The sequence below is a fragment of the Rattus norvegicus genome, chromosome 15 (genome assembly GCF_036323735.1).
Source record: "Rattus norvegicus strain BN/NHsdMcwi chromosome 15, GRCr8, whole genome shotgun sequence".
NCBI lineage: Eukaryota > Metazoa > Chordata > Mammalia > Rodentia > Muridae > Rattus > Rattus norvegicus.
In genome coordinates, this window is record NC_086033.1 from 106,837,859 (window position 1) to 106,850,146 (window position 12,288).

At 39.9% G+C, this 12,288-nt stretch overlaps 1 protein-coding gene across 11 annotated transcripts in view; it reads right to left on the reverse strand.

Annotated features, from left to right (window-relative positions):
* Nucleotides 1-12,288, reverse strand: part of Nalcn (sodium leak channel, non-selective) — a 343,629-nt gene that overhangs the window by 32,650 nt on the left and 298,691 nt on the right. For all 11 annotated transcript variants that reach the window (NM_001393695.1, NM_001393694.1, NM_001393693.1 and 8 more), the window contains 2 exons: nucleotides 11,880-12,047; nucleotides 10,210-10,314 (listed from right to left, as the gene is read on the reverse strand). In NM_001393695.1, the coding sequence (NP_001380624.1) occupies nucleotides 10,210-10,314; nucleotides 11,880-12,047 (273 nt within the window). The remainder of the gene's footprint in view (nucleotides 1-10,209; nucleotides 10,315-11,879; nucleotides 12,048-12,288) is intronic.

Sequence of the window (12,288 nt, forward strand, 5' to 3'; positions counted from 1 at the left end):
TGAACAAAGTAACACTAGAGATAATCTGATGGCGAGAGGCAAGCGCAGGAACCCAAGCAACAGAAACCAAGACTGCATGCCATCATCGGAGCCCAATTCTCCCACCAAAACAAACATGGAATATCCAAACACACCAGAAAAGCAAGATCTAGTTTCAAAATCATATTTGATCATGATGCTGGAGGACTTCAAGAAAGACATGAACACACTTAGGGAAACACAGGAAATCATTAATAAACAAGTAGAAGCCTACAGAGAGGAATGGCAAAAATCCCTGAAAGAATTCCAGGAAAACACAATCAAACAGATGAAGGAATTAAAAATGGAAATAGAAGCAATCAAGAAAGAACACATGGAAACAACCCTGGATATAGAAAACCAAAAGAAGAGACAAGGAGCTGTAGATACAAGCTTCACCAACAGAATACAAGAGATGGAAGAGAGAATCTCAGGAGCAGAAGATTCCATAGAAATCATTGACTCAACTGTCAAAGATAATGTAAAGCGGAAAAAGCTACTGGTCCAAAACATACAGGAAATCCAGGACTCAATGAGAAGATCAAACCTAAGGATAATAGGTATAGAAGAGAGTGAAGACTCCCAGCTCAAAGGACCAGTAAATATTTTCAACAAAATCATAGAAGAAAACTTCCCTAACCTAAAAAAAGAGATACCCATAGGCATACAAGAAGCCTACAGAACTCCAAATAGATTGGACCAGAAAAGAAACACCTCCCGTCACATAATTGTCAAAACACCAAACGCACAAAATAAAGAAAGAATATTAAAAGCAGTAAGGGAAAAAGGTCAAGTAACATATAAAGGGAGACCTATCAGAATCACACCAGACTTCTCGCCAGAAACTATGAAGGCCAGAAGATCCTGGACTGATGTCATACAGACCCTAAGAGAACACAAATGCCAGCCCAGGTTACTGTATCCAGCAAAACTCTCAATTAACATTGATGGAGAAACCAAGATATTCCATGACAAAACCAAATTTACACAATATCTTTCTACAAATCCAGCACTACAAAGGATAATAAATGGTAAAGCCCAACATAAGGAGGCAAGCTATACCCTAGAAGAAGCAAGAAACTAATCGTCTTGGCAACAAAACAAAGAGAATGAAAGCTCACAAACATAACCTCACATCCAAATATGAATATAAACGGAAACAATAATCACTATTCCTTAATATCTCTCAATATCAATGGCCTCAACTCCCCAATAAAAAGACATAGATTAACAAACTGGATACGCAACGAGGACCCTGCATTCTGCTGCCTAGAGGAAACACACCTCAGAGACAAAGACAGACACTACCTCAGAGTGAAAGGCTGGAAAACAACTTTCCAAGCAAATGGTCAGAAGAAGCAAGCTGGAGTAGCCATTCTAATATCAAATAAAATCAATTTCCAACTAAAAGTCATCAAAAAAGATAAGGAAGGACACTTCATATTCATCAAAGGAAAAATCCACCAAGATGAACTCTCAATCCTAAATACCTATGCCCCAAATACAAGGGCACCTACATACGTAAAAGAAACCTTACTAAAGCTCAAAACACACATTGCACCTCACACAATAATAGTGGGAGATTTTAACACCCCACTCTCATCAATGGACAGATCATGGAAACAGAAATTAAACAGTGATGTCGACAGACTAAGAGAAGTCATGAGCCAAATGGACTTAACGGATATTTATAGAACATTCTATCCTAAAGCAAAAGGATATACCTTCTTCTCAGCTCCTCATGGTACTTTCTCCAAAATTGACCATATAATTGGTCAAAAAACGGGCCTCAACAGGTACAAAAAGATAGAAATAATCCCATGCGTGCTATCGGACCACCACGGCCTAAAACTGGTCTTCAATAACAATAAGGGAAGAATGCCCACATATACGTGGAAATTGAACAATGCTCTACTCAATGATAACCTGGTCAAGGAAGAAATAAAGAAAGAAATTAAAAACTTTTTAGAATTTAATGAAAATGAAGATACAACATACTCAAACTTATGGGACACAATGAAAGCTGTGCTAAGAGGAAAACTCATAGCGCTGAGTGCCTGCAGAAAGAAACAGGAAAGAGCATATGTCAGCAGCTTGACAGCACACCTAAAAGCTCTAGAACAAAAAGAAGCAAATACACCCAGGAGGAGTAGAAGGCAGGAAATAATCAAACTCAGAGCTGAAATCAACCAAGTAGAAACAAAAAGGACCATAGAAAGAATCAACAGGACCAAAAGTTGGTTCTTTGAGAAAATCAACAAGATAGATAAACCCTTAGCCAGACTAACGAGAGGACACAGAGAGTGCGTCCAAATTAACAAAATCAGAAATGAAAAGGGAGACATAACTACAGATTCAGAGGAAATTCAAAAAATCATCAGATCTTACTATAAAAGCCTATATTCAACAAAATTTGAAAATCTTCAGGAAATGGACAATTTCCTAGACAGATACCAGGTATCAAAGTTAAATCAGGAACAGATAAACCAGTTAAACAACCCCATAACTCCTAAGGAAATAGAAGCAGTCATTAAAGGTCTCCCAACCAAAAAGAGCCCAGGTCCAGATGGGTTTAGTGCAGAATTCTATCAAACCTTCATAGAAGACCTCATACCAATATTATCCAAACTATTCCACAAAATTGAAACAGATGGAGCCCTACCGAATTCCTTCTACGAAGCTACAATTACTCTTATACCTAAACCACACAAAGACACAACAAAGAAAGAGAACTTCAGACCAATTTCCCTTATGAATATCGACGCAAAAATACTCAATAAAATTCTGGCAAACCGAATTCAAGAGCACATCAAAACAATCATCCACCATGATCAAGTAGGCTTCATCCCAGGCATGCAGGGATGGTTTAATATACGGAAAACCATCAACGTGATCCATTATATAAACAAACTGAAAGAACAGAACCACATGATCATTTCATTAGATGCTGAGAAAGCATTTGACAAAATTCAACACCCCTTCATGATAAAAGTCCTGGAAAGAATAGGAATTCAAGGCCCATACCTAAACATAGTAAAAGCCATATACAGCAAACCAGTTGCTAACATTAAACTAAATGGAGAGAAACTTGAAGCAATCCCACTAAAATCAGGGACTAGACAAGGCTGCCCACTCTCTCCCTACTTATTCAATATAGTTCTTGAAGTTCTAGCCAGAGCAATCAGACAACAAAAGGAGATCAAAGGGATACAGATCGGAAAAGAAGAGGTCAAAATATCACTATTTGCAGATGATATGATAGTATATTTAAGTGATCCCAAAAGTTCCACCAGAGAACTACTAAAGCTGATAAACAACTTCAGCAAAGTGGCTGGGTATAAAATTAACTCAAATAAATCAGTTGCCTTCCTCTATACAAAAGAGAAACAAGCCGAGAAAGAAATTAGGGAAACGACACCCTTCATAATAGACCCAAATAATATAAAGTACCTCAGTGTGACTTTAACCAAGCAAGTAAAAGATCTGTACAATAAAAACTTCAAGACACTGAAGAAAGAAATTGAAGAAGACCTCAGAAGATGGAAAGATCTCCCATGCTCATGGATTGGCAGGATCAATATAGTAAAAATGGCCATTTTACCAAAAGCAATCTACAGATTCAATGCAATCCCCATCAAAATACCAATTCAATTCTTCAAAGAGTTAGACAGAACAATTTGCAAATTCATCTGGAATAACAAAAAACCCAGGATAGCTAAAGCTATCCTCAACAATGAAAGGACTTCAGGGGGAATCACTATCCCTGAACTCAAGCAGTATTACAGAGCAATAGTGATAAAAACTGCATGGTATTGGTACAGAGACAGACAGATAGACCAATGGAATAGAATTGAAGACCCAGAAATGAACCCACACACCTATGGTCACTTGATTTTTGACAAAGGAGCCAAAACCATCCATTGGAAAAAAGATAGCATTTTCAGCAAATGGTGCTGGTTCAACTGGAGGGCAACATGTAGAAGAATGCAGATCGATCCATGCTTATCACCCTGTACAAAGCTTAAGTCCAAGTGGATCAAGGACCTCCACATCAAACCAGACACACTCAAACTAATAGAAGAAAAACTAGGGAAGCATCTGGAACACATGGGCACTGGAAAAAATTTCCTGAACAAAACACCAATGGCTTATGCTCTAAGATCAAGAATTGACAAATGGGATCTCATAAAACTGCAAAGCTTCTGTAAGGCAAAGGACACTGTGGTTAGGACAAAACGGCAACCAACAGATTGGGAAAAGATTTTTACCAACCCTACAACAGATAGAGGCCTTATATCCAAAATATACAAAGAACTCAAGAAGTTAGACCGCAGGGAAACAAACAACCCTATTAAAAATGGGGTTCAGAGCTAAACAAAGAATTCACAGCTGAGGAATGCCGAATGGCTGAGAAACACCTAAAGAAATGTTCAACATCTTTAGTCATAAGGGAAATGCAAATCAAAACAACCCTGAGATTTCACCTCACACCAGTGCGATTGGCTAAGATCAAAAACTCAGGTGACAGCAGATGCTGGCGAGGATGTGGAGAAAGAGGAACACTCCTCCATTGTTGGTGGGATTGCAGACTGGTAAAACCATTCTGGAAATCAGTCTGGAGGTTCCTCAGAAAATTGGACATTGAACTGCCTGAGGATCCAGCTATACCTCTCTTGGGCATATACCCAAAAGATGCCTCAACATATAAAAGAGACACGTGCTCCACTATGTTCATCGCAGCCTTATTTATAATAGCCAGAAAATGGAAAGAACCCAGATGCCCTTCAACAGAGGAATGGATACAGAAAATGTGGCACATCTACACAATGGAATATTACTCAGCTATCAAAAACAACGAGTTTATGAAATTCGTAGGCAAATGGTTGGAACTGGAAAATATCATCCTGAGTGAACTAACCCAATCACAGAAAGACATACATGGTATGCACTCATTGATAAGTGGCTATTAGCCCAAATGCTTGAATTACCCTAGATCCGTAGAACAAACGAAACTCAAGAAGGATGATCAAAATGTGAATGCTTCACTCCTTCTTTAAATGAGGAAAAAGAATACCCTTGGCAGGGAAGGGAGAGGCAAAGATTAAAACAGAGACTGAAGGAACACCCATTCAGAGCCTGTCCCACATTTGGCCCATACATATACAGCCACCCAATTGGACTAGATGGATGAAGCAAAGAAGTGCAGACCGACAGGAGCCGGATGTAGATCGCTCCTGAGAGACACAGCCAGAATACAGCAAATACAGAGGCGAATGCCAGCAGCAAACCACTGAACTGAGAATAGGTCCCCTATTGAAGGAATCAGAGAAAGAACTGGAAGAGCTTGAAGGGGCTCGAGACCCCAAAAGTACAACAATGCCAAGCAACCAGAGCTTCCAGGGACTAAGCCACTACCTAAAGACTATACATGGACTGACCCTGGACTCTGACCCCATAGGTAGCAATGAATATCCTAGTAAGAGCACCAGTGGAAGGGGAAGCCCTGGGTCCTGCTAAGACTGAACCCCCAGTGAACTAGTCTATGGGGGGAGGGCGGCAATGGGGGGAGGGTTGGGAGGGGAACACCCATAAGGAAGGGGAGGGGGGAGGGGGATGTTTGCCCGGAAACCGGGAAAGGGAATAACACTCGAAATGTATATAAGAAATACTCAAGTTAATAAAAAAAAAAAAAAGCTATTCAGTAGCACACTGTAATAGGGTGAATTATGCAGCATTTGAACTATGTCTCAATAAAGAAGCTGTTAAAAGAGTTTATAAAGGGAAAAATGTGTGTGTGTGTGTGTGTGTGTGTGTGTGTGTGTGTGTGTGTGTTTTGATTCATTTTCTATCCATTCTTCCTTTGATTATTTTTTGACTAGGGTTATTTTTTGAGCCCAAACCTGAGTTTAGTAAAATTTTTGATCATTGTTCAACTGTAAAATACACCTTTTCGTGGTTCTCCATTTCTGTTCATGGGTTAGCGTTCTAGCATTCTATCATTTCTATATAGTAACCTAGAAATTGTCTTAGTTTTCCTTCTCCCTCATGGACCACGTCTCTTTTGTTTGTGTGTGTCCATATTTGTCTGTACGTAGAGACCAGAGGGTGACATCTGGTGTCCTCAATAATTTTTCTTCTTATTTTTTTTGAGATATGGTCTGTAACAGAACATGGAAATAAGCAAGTAGGCTCCTCTGTCTGGCCAGAAAGCTCTAGGTCTTTTCCTATCTCTGTCTCCCCTCCTCTGGGATTATCAGTGCAGGATTCCTGTGCCTAGCTTCTAAATGGGAGTTAGGGTTTGAACCCAGGTACTCATTTCATGTGGCAAGCACTTTACTAACCAAGCTGTTTCCCCAGCCCCTCACACCTTATTCTTATCTCAGTTTAGCTAATGACAAGATTACTTCTTTCTAGATAATCAGCGAAATCCTTTGAAATAAAAAGTGCTACTTTTGACCCAAGTAACAAAAATATGAAAAGTAATGGGAAGGAAAATTTACCTGTAATTCCCCAGAGAAACACACAGTTGAGTTTCTGCTGTATATTCTAGTCTTTTTCCTATGCATACATGGGGTCATACAGTTTTTTTTATCTTTTCATTCTTTTCAGCTAAAAATATACAGAAGTTATCTTTTCATAGTCTTATCTATTCATCTACATCATTATTTTTAAGGGCTGTATTGTAGTATATTATATAAAGGCCCCACAATGCATTTGGCCTTACTGCCCCTTCCAGTTTTGTCTTTCTGAGCCCACCTTTCATCATACAAGTCATCCTGGTAGCCTAGCTAAAAGCACAGCATGTGGGTTCAGGATGCCTTGAGGTGAATCAGTTTTCCTACATAGCACATGGGTGGCCTGTTGCATGGCAGATTTCTCCACTAACTTGAAGAGGGGGGAGAAGGAGTCCCATGAGGCTCAAGAGATAAACAAAAGAAGAACACAAACTTGGAATGCTGTCCAAGGACCCTCCCCTGCAGCACTCAAAGGAGTAAGTTGTGATGGGAGGAGACTGAGTATCTCAGCTGCAGAGTAAGATTTAGCTGAAATTTCTCACACTATTGAACTGCCTGAAACTGTGCTGAGAGCTCCAGAGTTGTGGTTTTCTAGAGGTTTTGTTGAGGTGGGCTTTGTGGTGATATAACTGCTTTTTAGTAATTTCTGTTCCTTGAAAGTAACTCCTCACCCATACTCCTGTTAGTGACCCTGATAAAACCTCACTGATTCGCCAAGTTGGACACTGGTGCAATCATAACTATGGTCTGTCATTAGTTCCCTAGGGTGAATAGGCATGTGCATGTGCACGTGTGTGTGTGTGTGTGTGTGTGTGTGTGTGTGTGTGTATGTGTGTGCATTTTGCATCTCTTATGCTATATCTTCCATGAATTATTTAATCACTCTGTACTTGTTTTACTTATTCATACTATATGGGTAACAAAACCAGTCTGAGTAACAGCACTGTGTACTCTGTGAGTACTGAGAAGTGCTTGATTTCTCTTCCAAACTTATTTTTTAATTTCATCAATGCGGAAGGGAAAGGAAGTCTACTACCTGAGACAGGTATAGACACTTTGCATAAGAAAGCCAGTTTTTTCTTCCTAATATATTATTTTCTGTGAGAAGTGTTCTAGAGGAGGAAACAGAAGGAAGAACCAAGTAGACCAAGCTCTTGCATCTACTACTGTGGGATTGAGATATGGCAGCCCTGATCTCAAGCCTCATGTTTGTGTTTTGACCTGCTTCCCTACAGTGACCACTGGGCAGGTTTGACATCCTTCTTCATTCTACTTCCTCTGCTAGGGAAGGCCTTTCCCTCTTGGTGTAGATCCCCCTCCCTCCCTCCTTCCCTCCTCCTCCTCCTCCTCCACTTCCTCCTCCTCCATCCTCTCTCTCTCTCTCTCTCTCTCTCTCTCTCTCTCTCTCTCTCTCTCTGTCTCTGGACGTTGTTGCCCCTGCACATTGTATCCTTAAGCTTCAGCCTCCCATAGAACTCACTGCTCCCTTCAAAATGACAAAGGCATCTTTTCTGTTTGCTCCTCCACAGAGTGCCCTCCATCCCACCCCCACCCCTCCAGGAGTCATCAGACCTCAGCTTGGACTGGGGCTGGGTGTGAGTACATAATAGAACATCACGATGCTCTCAGGCCATCATTAATATGGTGAGTCACCCAGGGATCCTACGAAGCTTCAACTTGAAATGTTGTTATTATCTTTCTGTCTTGGGCTCAGTGTGAGTCTAAAATAACTCTTGATTCTTACATAAGCCTGTGGACAAATGTATCAGATCTTTATTCATTTCTTCATTTTCTGTTATGGTAGATTATGACCTTTGTTTCTTGTAATCTCTTCACAGGTTCATGGAAGTTTCAGGAATATCTCAATCTCCCTGACACATCTAAGTCCTCTTCTTATATCAATATACTTTATAACATATTATGCCAGGGCAAGACTTTGGTTATTTTTTTTACATCTTTATTGGATATTTTATTTATGTCCATTTCAAATGTTATCCCCCTTCTCAGTTTCCCATCCATAACCTATCTCCCCCTGCTTCAATGAGGGTGCTCTCCCCACACCCATTCCCTCCCACGTGCACACTGTGACATTCCCCTACACTGGGAAACAGAGCCTTGACAAGACCAAGGGTCTCTCCTCCCATTGATGCCCAACAAGGCCATCCTCTGTTACTTATGTGGCTGGAGCCATAGCTCCATCCCTGTGTACTCTTGAGATGGTGGTTTTGTCCTTGGGAGCTCTTGAGAGCCTCGTTGGTTGATATTATTTTTCTTCTTATGTGATTGCAAACCCCTTCATCTCCTTCAACCCTTTCTCTAACTCCGCCATTGGGGACCCCATTCTCAGTTCAATGGTTGGCTATGAGCTTCTGCCTCTGTATTTGTTAGGCTCTGTCAGAGCCTCTTGGGAGACAGCTATATCGGGCTCCTGTCAGCATGTACTTCTTGACATCTGCAGTAGTGTCTGGGTTCGGTGGCTGTATATGGGATGGATCCTCAGGTGTGGCAGTCTCTGGATGGCCTTTTCTTCAGTCTCTGCTCCATACTTTGTCTCCATATTTCCTCCTGTGAGTATTTTTGTTCCTCTTTCTAAGAAGGACTATATCTACACTTTGGCCTTCCTTCTTCTTGAGCTTCATGTGGTCTCTGAATTGTATCTTGGGTATTCTGAGCTTTTGGTCTAATAGCCACTTATCAGTGAGTGTATACTGTGTGTGTTCTTATGTAATTGGATTACCTCACTCAAGATTGATTTTTTTCTAGTTCCATCTGTTTACCCAAGAATTTTGTGAAGTCATTGTTTTTAATAGCTGAGTAACATTAACCAAACAATGTATCTTTATCTTCTATTAGATCTCATGAAACTACATTTTCTCATCTTCATGAATGGTAAGGCTGTGCTCTTTCCTTAGGAATATGGTTGAAGTGATGTGGTCACTTTATTAAAGTCCTTTATGATAGGTCTTATCTGGCACCTAAGTGAAGACCTAGTGAAGAGTAGATTTACCAGATAGAAGGAACTCAACTTTGGTCATATGGAGAAGATCTGTGTAGCTTATCCAAAATGTAATACATGCACGCCATTATATAATGTGTCCAGGATAGAAGATCATTGCAGCTAATCTCCACTTACTGGCACTGTCTGAAGAAAGAGGACACAGTGCTGCAGTGATCTTATGTAAGGTCAGATCTTTGTTGGGAATCTTGTAGGCTCTCATAAAGGGAAAACCTCTGATAGTTACTAATGAATATATAACACTGATTTTCTGTTGGAGAGGATGCCAAGAATGAAAAGGGTATAAAAGGAGTGTGGGTTTCTCAGAGATACAGGGTTAAGTATCTTGCGTAGGTTTAGTATTGTTTGCTAGCAAGTCTTACATGATCAGAGGGGAGATATCAACTAAAGAGAATATTCTGAGGCCCTTAACTGTAAACACCTTAAAAATCCTGGGTGGGGAGGCCCATTTTCAGTGGTGGTGTGGTGATTGGTTCTGGGACAGGAAGGAGGAGCTTCTGAGTTTGTATTTAGAATCTTAGAGACCTTCTACCAGGAAGAAACATACTGTGTGCTTTTAGCTAAAAGGAACTTTGGGGGAGAATTTCTTAGAGTTTGTAATTTCCTGGTAGCTACTGGTATACATGCATTCCAAGGGATAGACAATTAGGAAGATCTTACCCTTCTGATAATGTTGGGGTCATTGCACTTGGCTAGCTTTCCGGCAAAGAGCTGAACACCAAAGCTTGCAAAAACAAGCATTAGTGTCAGCAACAGAATGGAGACCTGAAAGAAATTGATGGAAAAGAAAATCTCTTGGTGAAAGCTAAGTACTGATTTAAAGAGTGATTTAAAAAAAATGTATTTAGATCCTATTGTTAAAATTCTTGTTTGTTTGATTTTTCAATAATATCTTCTAACTTCTCTACCCTGGGTCATTCATTCATCTTGAAATGGCAAAATAATAAAACTAACAACAAGTTTTAAAAATGTAAAATAAAAGTATACAACTTTCATGCAAGAGAATGAAATAAGGCATTTTTCTAGTGCTTTTTGAAGAACAAAAGAAAGAAAATGTTAAAATTATTCAGTTGTACTTCATTTGTCCCAAATGGAGTCACTTCTTTACTTACTGATCATAAATTAGAGAGATAGTGGCTTTGTTTTCTTGTGAGTGTGGACAGTTGTAATGGGGAACACTCTATGCACTATGATTTAATCTATTAATTGTCTCGGGCTCCCTCTGCTGGCTACTGTCTTTGTCTCAGCAGAGAAAAGAGGTAAAAGGTTAAATCTGCAGCAACCACATAGCTGAACTGGATGGATAATCTAACCAGATGTTGTAAGTAGTGTGAAGCTGTTCAGAGGCGTCCTCGGGAGAAAGGTACAGTGAGATTCTCTTCCAAACCCTATCAGTGGTCAAGACTTGTGTAAGTGAACTGCGTGGTGTGGTAACAGTGTCTTTTCCTTCTCATAAATTCATGTGAAAAGCCACAGATTTGTGCAAAGGCAACAGGGACTTTTAAACACATCTTCAAAAGTAGAACAACTATGCACTTCTGGCAACATTACAACATAAATGTCAACGCTTTCATGTCAACTAAAACTGCAGCTGAGCTAACATTCTAGACAATAAGCTCTTATTCACTCCTTATTCCTCACACACATACAAGAATCATCCATAATCAAAACAATTTTGTGATAACTCTTCTAGGAGTGGGGAGCAAAGAACTTTCTGAAATAGACTCTGTGCAATGAACCTCTGACTGTGTTTCATTTCCAGTCTGGTTCATAACACATCATATCATAATGTGATACTTGCCCATCTGAAGATCATGTTTCCCCTTGAATCACATTTTAAGTGCTACATGCTACTTATTGAGGCTGTTGAAAGTAAGGTATACCTATATGCTGTGTTTCTAAATGTTATTTTGTTAATAGTTCTAAGATGGACAAATTCTATTCTCCATGCTCATCAGGACGCACAGAAACCGAAAGCATTAATTCTCAATCTCATTCATGAATTAGATGGGATTGAGTCATCTCATCTCTAATGTTTAGATAGAGAACAGAAATCCCAGAATAGAAATTGAGGTCAAGTATGGAATGAAAAAGTGTATCTTAACTCTCTGGGTTTGCCATGCATTGTATATACAGGTGTTCTTTAGAATAAAGTAAATCAGAGTGAGTGAATTTTCTGAATGAATTTTTCCTGTCTCCTTTCTAATCCTCTGGCATTGAACAAAATATGTAGACTTGCCCTTGCTTTGCAAGCCTCAATTTATCCCCCAGTGAATGACAAGACAGGACTAGATTGTCTCAAATAAGAAGCAGGCAACAGTTCCACATACCAAAAATATTTCCTTGAAACCACTGAAAAGTTCTCGAACAACTTTCCTCATTTGTGGCACCAGTTTGAATATCCGAAGAGGTCTTAGGCACCGAAGAACCATCAGGAGCTGGGCTCCTGACTCAGCAGGCACATTTTGAGGCATCCAACAAAGAAATATCAAGCTCACCTAGATGAAGAAATCATCTCTGGAATTTATACTATCTCATCTGCTATATACATTTCTTGACAGCTTACAGGCTGTGACCTTCCATTCAGCAGAAGTTCCATGAGTTATATGTGGAACAGGCATTCATAAGTGCATATACCATCTGCTAAGCTCAAACAACGAGTATATTCTATGTCTGAAGAGGGTTGGCCTCTGGTGTACCAGATAGTAGGTACCCATTCCATGCCTTTGTATCCCCACA